The 13,239-nt window shown below is 45.9% G+C and overlaps 1 protein-coding gene across 3 annotated transcripts; it reads right to left on the bottom strand.

Annotated features, from left to right (window-relative positions):
- Window positions 1-2,202: 2,202 nt before the first annotated feature.
- On the bottom strand, window positions 2,203-12,154 carry LOC104552676 (E3 ubiquitin/ISG15 ligase TRIM25). 3 transcript variants are annotated; one of them, XM_062002919.1, is made up of 8 exons: window positions 11,464-12,154; window positions 9,462-9,557; window positions 8,654-8,887; window positions 8,506-8,528; window positions 7,241-7,377; window positions 6,712-6,769; window positions 6,455-6,486; window positions 2,203-5,383 (listed from the first exon to the last, which is right to left on the bottom strand). In XM_062002919.1, the coding sequence occupies exons 1-8, from the start codon at window positions 12,082-12,084 to the stop codon at window positions 5,349-5,351; spliced, it is 1,236 nt and encodes a 411-aa protein (XP_061858903.1). In that variant the 5' UTR covers window positions 12,085-12,154; the 3' UTR covers window positions 2,203-5,348. The 3 variants fall into 3 exon arrangements, with proteins under 3 accessions (XP_061858903.1, XP_061858905.1, XP_061858904.1); XM_062002921.1 differs by having other exon boundaries at window positions 2,203-5,345; window positions 11,464-12,153; XM_062002920.1 differs by having other exon boundaries at window positions 2,203-5,348; window positions 11,464-12,152.
- Between the last annotated feature and the right edge of the window lie 1,085 nt (window positions 12,155-13,239).

Genomic DNA, 13,239 nt, shown 5'->3' with positions numbered 1-13,239 from the left:
CCGCGCCCCTCGGCGCAGCGCGGAGCCCGCCCGGGAAGGGGAGGGGAGCAGAGGGCCAGGGCGGGCCGGGCCGCCCCGGAGACTGAGGGGCAGCCGGCGGCAGCTCTCTCCCCGTCAGGCTACCAAACCCCCGCCCTAACGCTTAGCTTTTACTTTCAAATTAATTACAAGTGTGTCCGGAATTATGAGCGGCCTGAAAAAGTCTGGTGTGGAGAGTGACTCACTGGTTCTGCTCCTCACCCCAGAAAAACAGCCACTCTGAAACGAAAAACAAACCAGAGGAACCTGGAGAAGAATCCGTTTTTCTGTTCATCAAATCTCACTTGCACTAAAAAGTTGCAAGGTTAACTGTGTGTTGTTAACTTGAGGTAAAGTGACCTTAAACTTTCCATGGCTGTCACGGGGAAACAGGAACAATTTCTGACAGAGAAAATGGCATCATTTGCTTTGGGGTACCACTAATAGTCATTTAAAAAAACCCAGTCTTTCAAAACCCCTGTGTTGTTTGCTCTGGTATCCAGCTCTGTCTGGGAGGTACGTCCAGCTGGGAAGGACAGAAGATCTTTGACAGTGTTGGTATTGAAAAATACCTGATTTTTGTGCAGTGTTTTTATCTCTGGACCGGAGGTTCAAGGACGCAGGGGCCATACCCAGCCTCATCTGCCTTTCCTTCGCCACTTGCACAGAAAAACATTCTCTGAAATCGAACATTGCTTAATATTTGCATTTCATGTGAAACCTTGGGCTGCCTAAAAGCCCATCAGTACATGGTAGGAGAAAGCAAGACCAACGTTAAGCCTACAGAATCCATGCTCACGTCTTTTGGTGTTAGGCAATTGCTGTAGAAATTCAGGATACTTCCAGTATCAATATTTGCACCCTCCACGAGGGTTTAACTAAATGCCACGGTAACTAGAACAGGTAAGTTGCAAAGGAAATAAAAGAGGTCCCTCCCTCTCCCCTGACTGCCATCAAAAACATCAGTGGCTCTGACTTCCCAGTCCTCTTAGGGACTTCCACAGGAATGTTGAGTCCTGGTGACTTCAGGACTACCAGAGTGAATCCTTGTGAGGAGTGGCATCTATGACAAAAGCATTAAGACTTTTGTGTTCGGGACTCTGCAGAAACCTAGTAAGAAACCACACAACCAAGCAATAGGCATTACAGCATTTCTTATTCTAGAGGCATTGGCTGGGGGACAACTTGGATTATCAAATACATCACATCTCCGTGGAAGAAAAAGGGAAATAATGCCTTCTCGGGGTGCATATAAAGAACATGATGCTTAACCAAACCCCCAAGCATTAGTTTTGTTCTGAATCACTGCTGTTGTTAGGTTGGGGTTGTTTTTCTTTTCACTGTACACCGATTTTCTAAAAAGTCGGGGGGGAAATAATCAATTAAGAATTTAATATGTCAGTCATTTAAGTTCCAACTGCTTTCCTCTTCTCAAGACATGTTAAGTTTTATGGTTAAAGGAACCTTTGGTCTTGGAGAAATGTGCCTTTGGGCTCCTGGCACACTCTGGAATATCCTGCCAAAGAACAGTAAGCTGAGACTTGCTGACACACAAACACTGGCGTGTGCCATCTGCCCATCCCACTCAGCCTGCCTGACAAACCCGCTGCCTCCAGTTCTGATTGCCCGCTCATCTTTACAACATAAAATCTCCAGAGATCAGTTTCTCAGACTACAAAATAATATTGAAAAACACTCTGCTGCACCTTGGTCCCACCTTCAAAGAGCCCTAGGGGCTGCAAGAGATGGTGCTATCATCTCTCTCTGCTCCATTAATAAAAGCCCTGTGCAATCTCCTGTGCAATCTTCTCAGTCCTCTCCAGGATTCCAGATCTGCTTTATCTCTCTGCCCTTCACTAGGAGAAACATATCAAGGTTCTGGAGCATGTCATGGTTTATTGATGGACTTGGCAGTGTTCAGTTAACAGTTGGACTCCATGATCTGAAAGATCTTTTCCAATCTAAATAAATCTGTTGCTGTCACACAAGAGCCCCAGTTCCCGCAGCCTTTCCTCATCAGAGAGATGCCCCAGTTCCCTGATCATCTTGGTGGCCCTGTGCTGGACTCTCTCCAGAAGTTCCTTGTCTCTCTTGAACTGGGGAGTCCAAAACTGAACACAGTAGAAGTGATGTGTCTGACTGAGGTAGAAAACCCGTCATGCTAAGTAACAGAAGAGAGCTGTCTGAGCTTTTGAAATGTATTTTATTTACACATTTTATTTTCAATCCAGCCACATCACGCAGTGCTTGGCAAAAGCAAAAGCAAAAGAGCCATAAAATCAGCTACTTCACTCTCCTTCCCTCTAAGGTTTTCCACCAAAGATGAGACAAACACCAAATAAAATTGGAGTGGAGGGAAGAGGGTGTAATAAATAATGAAAGATCAAACAAATCAGAGTCCTTAGGTAATCAAATAGTTCAGCCATAGAAAAGAAATAAGCTCTGTCTGTACTTCAGGAGTAGGTATCTCACAATTACATTGCTCTCAAGAAAGAACGTTCTGCACAAATATCTGTGCAGAATTGCTACACTCTCGGTGTTTGCCATAGTCCAATATTGTGTCCTAGAGTAAAAAACTAATTAGGTGTTAACATTTTCAGAGTGTTGTGGCTTAGAAGGTTTAGTTAAATAATTGCTAGTTTAGTTAAATAAATAGCTCCAGTGTGTTTTCATTGCTTCCCTCTAGTCTTTCACCTCTCTCCTTCCTCGAGGCTAATGCATGGAGTATTAAAAGTACAGCAAGTCTCTGATTCTGAAGAGTCTGTCTTTGCTAATACTGTAGCAGGCAAATGTATGGGGGAAATAAACTGCACCATTAGCTTAGTATCTAACTCAGAAAATCTACCTTCCTGGATTAGTAATTCTCATCCAAAATCTTTGTGAGACTGCAGCAATATTAAAAATGCCACATTTTTTCAATCTACTTAATGAAATCCTTTGCTTTTGCCATACAGCAGCAATTATAAAGTCCTCATCTCCTGGATCACATTAACTTTGTCGACAACAGAGTCACCATCTTTTTTCCCGTTTTGGCAAGTGCTTCCATCAGCCCCAAGTTTGAGCCTGATAAGCCTATCAGTGATGAGCTACATGTACTTTTTCCTCCATGTTAAATGCTGGGCAAGTTCTATCCAGACAATCATTGCCTTAGTCTTGGTCAGTAAGCCTCATTGGTCCTGGGTCTTAGTTATGCTAAATACGTCAGTCTTGGTGTGATATTCTGTTATCTGTGATTGATGCTTCAAAGGCAGCTTCAGTTACAACTGCCTAGTGAGGGCTGCAGAGCTCTTCCTTAAGGCACAAACAGCCTTTACCCAGCCTGCTACAGATAGACTCCCTTATCCAATGTTTCCAGCCTTCCTGAAAGCCTCTTGTGAATGTGACTCCATTTGTGAGAATTGGATGGTTGTCTCCATAGAAGGTTTCTGGGAGGACCCTTCTCTAAACAGGTTACAGTCATTTCTGCCAAGGGCTCAGACACTCATGGAGCTGGTGGCTGGTGCTGAAAGAAAAAAGAAGCCAGTACCTCATCCTCCTCACAGAAAGAATATACCATCATGGCTTCTCCAAGACTGTCAGAAATGGTGTTAAAAATGAGACTTGCTTGCAGGCATGGGGGTAGCCACACACCCAGGAACACGCTGGTGAGGGCAGCTGTCACAGAGTGCAGGACTTGCTCAGCACTCTGCTGCCAGTGGCCCCCTCCCTCTGCTGGGAAGGGGCAGAACAGAGCTCCAGGTCTCCCACAGCAGCCTGTGGTTGGAGGAAGGGGAATACTTGTTTGCAATGCAGGTTTTGCTGAGGAAATACTAAACTGATATTTCATAAGGACTACAGGGGTGCTGACATCTCCTAGCTGTAGTTGACAGAGGATGTGCTGTGAGACTGTGGGGCTGCAAGTGACTTAAAATCTGTGTTTGAGTAAAGCTCTCGCTCTCTGGAGTGATTTGCAGCAGTGCAGTAACTCGCTGCCAGCAGCAGTAGCACTGAACTGCGTTGTCTGGTCACGGCTCTTGCACCTGGGGTGAAAGCAGTAACCACCCAGCAGCCAGAGAGCAGCCCAGGTAATAAAAGTGCTGAAAGACAGACTCATTTCTTTTGCCTCATTTAAGTGGTTGAGAGCATCTGTCCTTTGTGTCTTGCTGGTTTTGAGCAGTAAGGAATACTTGTAAAGTCACCTTGAGCTACTTCTGAGCTCCCAGAATGTAGCCATGCACTTTCTGTGAGGCTGACAATTGATGTGTACAGCAGAGCAAGGGCTGCAGATCCCTTACAGCTTGGTGAGTCCATTTAAACCATAAAGGAAAACTTTAAACCCAAGATGGATTCTGTAGAGTTTATTGGGTTTAATCCCTGCCATTAGATATATGCTGATCATCACACCTGACACAACAGAGTTATAGCCATGAATCCTAATTTACATAGAAGCACCCAGAACTTTAGCCCTTATTAAAAATCTCTGTGTTGGAAACTGTGGTTTGCAGTAGAATATTTTTGCCATTGGAAGAAGAAACAGACAGGTCTGGTGTTCCTGTGTTAGATCTGAATCACAGCTAGGTACAGCCTACAGCAACAAAGAGTGAAACCATCTGCCTGGCACTGTCCATGAAATCCCTCTGTGGAGTTGACACATGCAGTAAAGGCTACATCTGGAAAGCTCAGCATGTGCTTGACCAAAAAAGAACATCTGTACGCAAGGAGATGTGGCCACCAAAGCACCTTTGCCTGCTGCTGATTGTGGTATTCCACATGGCTCTGAGCACTCTGCACGAATGTTAAAATGTGGCTTAGAGGCTGACCAAGCTGGTTTCATGCACATTTCTTTCCTACAAAGATCACTTGTGTAAAATGTGATACTCCAAATCTGTGGCATGCTCCTGAACAGCTCTCTACTGCAGCCATGCACAATGCTCTCAACAGTTAAAGCCTGGTGAGGGTTGGAAATGGGCCAGCCTCGCTTATCTGTATCTATAGCCACTTATTTAGTTATCCAATCACATACATAGTCACCACAATTAATAGTACAGAAGAGTCACTGGAACCATGAGATGAAATAGTCCACCGTTTGGAAGTCGGCAGCAGTTAGAGATTTCCTTACATTTGCTTTAATTAGTGCTTCTTTGCTAAACCAGCATATGCTACAGAATTGCTTTCACTAGCAGGGGAGGTCAAGATGCTTGGCAGGTCCCCCTCCTTAGAGGACATTTTTGATAGTATTCATTTTTTTTTCTTCCCTTCTCAGTTCTGATTTCTTTTTCTCTTACTTCTGGGCATGTGTGGACCATACACCTTGCCACTTGAAGCACGCTGATCCTTTCAGTTGGTTTCTGCTATAGGAGTACACAAGATGGAAAAGCTTCACTCACTGTAATAATAAACAATATTTCATTGCCCTGCCAATAACATCTTTGACCAGCTGCTTCCAAGTACAGCTTTGCATTGCCTCAGGAAAAAAATATCTCTTCTAGAACACGGACATTAATGTGTGTGCAGAAGACTGAGCTCACAAGACAAATAAATGACCACGTACATTGATTTTAAAGTATGCTTCTACATTTGAGGCTGGCATTATGTTAAATGAAAGCAACTGTAGTGTTAAGCTGTGCTGTGTAATTAAATTTCCATTTAATTGCTTACCTGCACTGCATGCTGCTTGTCCTCTCCATCCATTAAGGATAAAAGAAAGCATTGTTCATTTGTGGGTTTTCAAATGAATCTGGTAAAACTAGTATGTTTGCATTTAAGGCAAGAACACATTGTCCTCAACTCCCTCACTGAACAACAATTCTCAAACACATCTTTCCCAAAGTAAGATTTGGAAGAAATGCTTGTCAGAAGAGAGGTAAGTAGGATTCCATTTGAATTTATGAATTAAGAAAAATTTGACTGCAAACTGAACTTTAATTGCAGCAACTACACACAATTTTTTTAATCTTGCAAACAGCTTCTGAATAGCTTCCTTTTCAAAATGGGTTATAGAAAAGATGCACTGCCCTACCCAGCAGAAATGTATTTGAGCACTGGACTAGTGCTGTCTGAAGAGAAACACTCTTCACAGATTTAACATCTCCTGCAGCACTTGCATTTGTCTGGGAATCCTTTCAGGCACTGGGTTTGCTCCAGCTCCTGCTCAGCGGTGGGAATCCCTCTACGGTCTTTCCTCAGAGCAAGCTCAGAATTTTACCAAGTACTGAAGCAAACCCAGTCTTCAGGCTGAAGATAAGATCTCTCTAGTGAATTCCCAGAGATTTCTGCCCACTACAGATTTTGAGAACTGTGCCCTGAGGCTACACTCCTGCTGGTCTCACCTCTGGCAAGGACAGGAGATGCATGCAACAAAATGCTATTCTCATTTTTACATGAGAGATTTTTCTCTGTAAAATGCACAGTCACAGGCCACAGTCCTGAGCAATACACAGTATTTTTGAACACTTACAATTTGAAGAAGCTCTGGTATTTGCAGCCTTCCTGTAAAGAAAGTGTTGAATGTTAGTACCTCTTACACCACAAATCACAACTTGTTAATAATGAAATACGAGGACATCAATACATCTGACCCTCTCTTTTGAGGTGAAAGAGAGCGTTCTGGGCTCTGTTTGGCTCTCCTTGAGATTGAAGCAGAGGACACACAGACACTAAATGAACAACTCTTGGAAAAATTTGCAGGCAATATTTTGTAAGTAAGGAATTTACCTGTTCAGTCTCGCTGATTTGAAGAGCCAGTTCCGCCTAATTTGGTTCACGAGTTCATCTGAGAAAGATGGAGAAGAATGTTTTACAAAGCTGGCAATTCAAGTTTGGGACGTGCCCCTGCATCTCATGGTTGGGGATTAACTGGGAGGGGATGGAGGCAGACAAACACAGAGGACATTTGTCAGAGGTATGATTGAGCACCCAAAGACTGGGGAAGTAGGCGGGAGCAGGAAACTACATCAGGCAGAGGAGAAGCTGGTCTTACGCTGGGGAGAAGCAGACCTCTTCTTTGGAATCCCCAGAAACAGTCTTTCCCTTCTCAACACCTCATCAGCCTCACAAGGCCACGTGCATACCCCATATAAATGAGCCCTGCTCTGGTGGCTGTCAGCTCTCTCACTGAACCCCACAGCTTCCTGGCTTTGGCTGGGGTCAGAGGCGAGGGGCAGTGGGTCAGGGCAGCTCATGCAGGGCTGTGAGTTGAGGGGCAGCTCAAATAAGGCTGTGGGTGAGGGGGCAGTTCACTCACTATATGCATACTGGGCCAGCATATCCAGCTGATTCATGAAGCCTCTGTACAGCTGTCGGCAGTTGCTGAACCTAGCCTCTTCCAGATTCACCACCACCACATTCATCCTGTTGATGCTGACATTCTGACTTGCAATCCTAGGGCACAGGCAGTCATTTCACCAAGGAAAAGCATTTAGCATTAGAAAGTCACCAGGAAGGACTCTGCAAAGAGGTTGATGCTTTGGCCACATGAAGTATCAGGTAAATGGCTCTCCGGTAAGATACTGTTACTTTTTGTTTACCAAACCTGAAACTTTCAAATGCTGAACATGAGAAAAGCGGGGGGTTGGTGTTTTGCTAACACCCTTGTACAAATGGTGCTTTGACCTGCTGCAGGCAGGCTCTTACTGTTCCAGCACAGTCCCCGTCACGATCGAAAGAAAATGCCAAATGTATTAAACGGTGTCCAGGCTTCTGGAAAATGACTTTGATCCCATAGGCTGGATTTTGACTTGCAGCATAGCTGTGAGTAATGGCCAGTGCTGCTAGCAGCACAGCCCTAGCTACACGGTGATTCAAAGTTATCCTTACAGTCCAAGTTCAGACTCAGCTTTAATTTCTCCAAGTTACAGAGGTGACATCTTAAAACCCAGCAAGATGTTTGAGCCAGCCCTTGATGCAGCTTAGGGAGTTTAGTGCTGCAGCAAAATCTCTTGGGGATCTGCACCTTACTGTTGGTGGGGTTTTGCACCATTGAATTGCAGCTGACACTCAGGTGCTGATTAGGAAGTGCTAAGTTAAAAATTAATTGTATCGTTTGCAAGAGGAGGGATAATAAATCTGTTTAGCTACTAAGCTTGTCTACAAACAGAAGCAAAGACTGGTGGGAAATGAGACAGTTACCTCTGCTGCCATAGGCTGCTCACTGGGACTTATGTGCAGGAACGTCACCAACACACATCCAAGAGTGTTGCTGTAAACTGAACCCTATGGGCTCCATCTCTGAGAAAAACATTTTTTCTGGTAATAAAAGCCAGTGTTTTTCATCAGAACCCAGCAACTGTGTAGCTGTCAAGGCAACTGAAACTTAAAGGGACCACTATAACAGCAGGCAGATCTCTCTCCATCCTCAGTCCTTGTGTGGACAAGGTGCTCTCTGGTTCAGCTGCAACAGGGAGCAGCTTTGCAGTGTAAGGTGCGAGGACAAAGGGACACAAGCAGTGAGATCTGAGTTATCAACACCGTAGATTTTCAAGGAAGAATGTGTTTTCCAGTGGAACGTACCTGTTCTTTGCCACTTTAAATTCCTACAAATAGGATTGCCAAAAAAAAAAGGGAAAGAAAACAAACCCCTGTTAGTATGATTTCCAGAAAGGGAAGCAGGCTGAGAAATAAACACATTCATGAAGAAAAGCAGAATACTGCTGCTTACTTTGAAGAAGATGAAAATATCTTGTTGCTCTCTCATCTTCTGCAAAGACTGAAGATGCTGTGAAACCTCAACTCTCAGCTGTTTCGTTGTGTCCTTCGCTTTGGCAATCTCTTCCAGTTGTTTTCTCTCATTCATTTGAATGTCACTCAGGATCTTCTTCTCTTTCTGAATCATCTCTGTTTTAATCTCTTCAAACAGCTTTTTCAGCTGAGAAGTCACTGTTCTTGTGTTGGTCTAAATGGACAGATAAGAAGATGGTAACTCAACAGTTGAGCTTAGTGTCTCGGTTTATTAATTAGGGTTGTATCTCCACTTTGAACTAGCTTCAGAAGGAAGCAGACAATGAGCATTTGTCAGAATATCTGATTAAAGACAGGATTGTGACAATTAATCCTGATATAGTAAAGAAAAATCAGATAAAATTAATCTAGTAATGTGAGAACTGTATCAGCACGTGCTGAGAATCCTAATATGCAGACTCAAACTGTTTTTGTTTATCTGATAGAAAACTTCGAAAATACTTGATTTTATATATATATATACACAGAGTCTCTGGTCTGCCAGTCCCATAACCTGGTCTATGCAAGCACAATAAATTGTGGAATCTCTCAGCTGGTGCCTCCTGTGGAGCTTTGCTGGGAGGCTGTGAGGAAGCTTGGCTTCTGGCAGTTTCTTACACCAATGTTTTCCCCGCTTTGGATTGCATCTCTTTCTATTTATCTGCTTCTAACAGCATTGCTGCCATCACTCATGTGAGGGAAATTGTGAAGGAAAGATGCTCTCAATAAGCAACAGTCTGGGTACCAACCTTGATCTGATCCTCATTTTCAAGAAGGTCTTCTAGGATGCCAGCTAAAGCACGGCTACGTTCCTGCAGCCAGGTCACCTTGTCTGAGAGTAGAGCCTAGCAGAAGGAAAGACAACATTGAACTTCATGGCAGGGAAGGAGCACAAGTAGCTTTAAACCAGACTGGCAACATGTGGAGCTGGTAAAATGGCACAGGCACCTTCTATCTGCCCACTTTGACCAGCGAGTCCTTTCATCAACTGTATTCACTTCCCTCCTCATCAAGACAGGGCATAGGGAAAATTGATATGATTTTGAAACTTTTCAAGTCAATGTTTGATTTCTATACATGTGTAACTGTCAGTGGCTGGTTAATAAACAACTTCCCCTTTGAATTTAAATTTCAGTTTAAATGAATACATTTCACTTTATCCATTAAAACACTGGTCCTGACAGAATCTTCAGAAGTGCCTAATGTGAAACAGTGCCTTGGTTTTCACATTTGTCAGCAGCTATGGGATCTGAGGATAAGGTAATAAGCAACCACCTTTTCTGAGGAGCAGTGAAACAGCAGTACTTACTCATCCAGCTGTTTATTTTAAGGGACACCAACGATCAGTGAGTGCTGTTATACTGCACGGTAACACATTTCAGACAGGATGCTAAACCCTGTTCTTTGGGGATTGGACGGTCTCTGAGCGGTTCTGGCTGCTCCTGGCTGCCTCCAGCAGTGTTGTCACACCTAAAGCACCCATGAATGGCCTTAGCAGTCACAGCTGCCAGATTCCCCTTTCTTTAAGAAAAATGATGCCAGAAAGCTTAGATTTTGCATGAGAGAGTTGTCATATCTGGAGAGTTTTAAGTTCTGAAAAATTAAAAGTCAAAGAAGCAAATCTGACCAAGGTCCCTTGCACCACAATCCTTTTATAATTCCCCCTGAAGAGCTGCATTCTTGATTTCTCTGGCTGTCCTAGGGAGTCTGAAAAGGAAAAAATGAAGAGGAATGTGCAGCTGAGAGCTTACCCATGGAGATGGCTTCCTCACAGACAGGGCAGTGTTGTTCCTGTACCTGTTCCAGAGGAGGAACTGGCTGCTACAGAGCTCACTTTCAGTTTGACAGCCCCGAGTCTTTTATACATAACTTTGGAGTGAAAGTTAGTTTGCAATAGGTGTAACTGCAAAGGATGGTTCCTGATAATTCCCAAGGAGGCCATGACCTTTCCTGTGGTCCAGAAAGAGCCAGGCATTTGCTGCCCACGCACTGGGCTCCTCCAGGGTGTTTTGCTTAGGCTCTAAACTGAGCCCAGAGATTTCAAACGAAAGGCAGTGAGAATGAGCATACCAAATGCACTTTATCTCCTCAGTCTCAGTTGACTTTGGAGTATTTCAAGGCCAGCAGCTGAACTCAGAGGAAAGGCCACTGAAGCTCCACATCTCTGTGCCTACTGGAACTGACTCTGCAAAACTTAGGGCAGAAGGAGAAGGGAGACAGAGCAAAATGCTCCAAGTGGGAAAGCCTACTTCCCAACCCAAAATTCAGCAGCCGTGGGGTCCCTGAAAAAGCCACTTCTTATTCCCTGAAGGAATATTTGTCAATCCCAGCCAGGAATGCCGTTGTAAAAGGCATTTTGCAGTTGCCTGGGGCTGCACAGGACAGGCATGCACTTCAGTGGTGTGGGACAGCAGGGCCCTGAGCCTGCCATGAGCTCGTTCCCCCACACCCACGGCAACACACACTTTGGGATTTACCCACCCATGTCCTACCAGCCCCAGACACCTTTCTCTGCTCTTTTCCCTCTGCTTAGGCTGCCAGGCTGCTCTAGCCACACAAAGGAGGAAATGAAAAGCAAAGTACAGCACAAGGCACCAGTCCCTGCTGGGACAGACATAAAATCACCCAAATGCCTGCCCTCACCCCCCCACCCCATTGCTACTCCCTGGGGAAAGCCTTGCCACCCCTCCTGTGGCTTCCCCCCCTCCTCCAGTCCAAGAGCGTGGAGCAGGGGAGAGGAGCGCCCCTTACCAGCTGTTTCTCATGTGCCTCCTTCAGAGTGATGATGTCGTGGCCCTTGTGGCAGCCCGCAATGGAGCAGAGCATGCAGATAAACTGCTCCTCGTTCTGGCAGTAGCACTCCAGCGGCCTGCTGTGCTCCTGGCACCACCTCCCCTCCGCACTCCTGCCTGAGCCCACCTCCACCAGGACGTGGTCCTGCTGGGGAGCCTTGGCATTGTGTTTGCTCAGGTGGGCCTCGCACAGAGACGCGTTGCAGTTGAGGCAGGTTTTCACAGCTGGCTGGGACTGATCCAGGCAGTAGTCACAGGGAACCACCTCCTTCTTCCCCTCTGCAGAGCCCTCACCCTGCTGTCCTTTGGAAGTGGTAGCCAGAAATGCCTCCACAATGCTGCACAGCTTGAAATTCTTCTGCAGCTCGAGGACAGGCCCCAGCTGGAGCTTACACATGGGACAGAAGTACGGGGTCTTGGATTGCTGTTGGGCCCCGAGAGCCTTCTGGATGCAGAGCTTGCAGAAGCTGTGACCGCAGCTCAGCGACACCGGGTTCTTGTACAGAGACAGGCAGATGGGACAGCTGAGTTCGTCCTCCAGGCCAGCACCCCTTCCCAATTCTTCCCTAGCGTTTGCCATGGCTGCAGAAATGGCAGTGTCAAGCAGTCTTCGAGAAACGAAACTAAAATTGCATCCCTGACGTAGCGTCCTGGGTGGAGACCCAGCCCGGAGGGAGGCTGCAGGTCCTTCCTCCCTGCCCTGCACCAGGCCAGCAGAGATAACACTCCCCAGCCCAGGCTCCACCTACAAATGGTTCTTGTGAGCCCTGGCAGCTGCTTTCAGTTATTTCCCTCAGCCTCGGGCAGCAACACATCTCCATGTGTGAGTCCCCAGCATGCTCATGGGAGCAGGAGGTGTTGGGGAAGGCATGAGGTGGATTGTTCTCCTACAGCCCTCTGCCTTCCAGAGAAACCCTCCAGCCCACGCCAGAACCAGTGAATTAAAGATAAGCCCAAGACAAGAAGAGTATGAGCCTGGCAGGGGTAAGCCAGGCATTCCCTCTGCTTTGTCTGGTTCTTCTCCACAACAGTTACAGATGCTTCCCTAAAGCATTTTCCCCTAAAATAAAGATAAGGTGGAAAGTTTTACTGGGGCTTGTTGAGGCTGGTCTGCTGCCTGCAGCTGGCTGTCAGGGAAACAAGGGCTGGGAAAGACACTCCAGGACAGAATCTCCCTGGCCCCTGCCATGAGCACTGCTTACCTTGTACTCCAAAGACCAGATGGAGCAGCAGCCAGGGTGGTTGCAGCTCAGAGACTCAACTCTACCCCCACAGTGTTCCACATGATTGTAGTGTATGAAATGCAAAAGACAAAATGTAGCTGCTTTCTTCTAAGACTGAACAAGGCTTTCTTTTAGTATAAGCAAAACTAGTGCCTTTACTGATCCTTCACCGTCCCTTCTGGGGTGAAAAGCTCCTGCCTGGACCTCTTCATGCAAATACCCTACCTCTGTCTGAGGGCAGCAGAATCCCAGGCAGGAATATCACCTCTTCGTTTCCAAGGTGTTTGGACAGTCATAAGAACAAACTAACCCAGGCCCCACGTGGCACAGACTAAAGGCACAGGAGGCTTCCTCTTTATTACTCCCTTTGCTGTGAGGGTTTGGTTTTTTTGAATAGGTGAGGAGGAAATTAAAGTTGAGGCAAGGAGGAAAGTGATCTAAGAGAGAGCTCACAGGGTCTGACAGTAGCAGAGAGCAAGGGCATATGGGGGTCTTACCACCCAGTCCCTACC

The sequence above is a fragment of the Colius striatus genome, chromosome 9, assembly GCF_028858725.1.
Source record: "Colius striatus isolate bColStr4 chromosome 9, bColStr4.1.hap1, whole genome shotgun sequence".
NCBI classification, from domain to species: Eukaryota; Metazoa; Chordata; class Aves; order Coliiformes; family Coliidae; genus Colius; species Colius striatus.
This window is presented reverse-complemented; position numbering and strand designations above follow the sequence as displayed.

Excerpts from the sequence above, each read along its gene's own strand:
- LOC104552676 (XM_062002919.1), bottom strand. The coding sequence starts at position 12,084 with ATGGCAAACGCTAGGGAAGAATTGGGAAGGGGTGCTGGCCTGGAGGAC. Across the intron at positions 8,888-9,461 it reads AAAATGAGGATCAGATCAAG|ACCAACACAAGAACAGTGAC; the intron begins GTTGGTACCCAG and ends CTGTCCATTTAG. Across the intron at positions 8,529-8,653 it reads ATATTTTCATCTTCTTCAAA|GAATTTAAAGTGGCAAAGAA; the intron begins GTAAGCAGCAGT and ends TCCTATTTGTAG.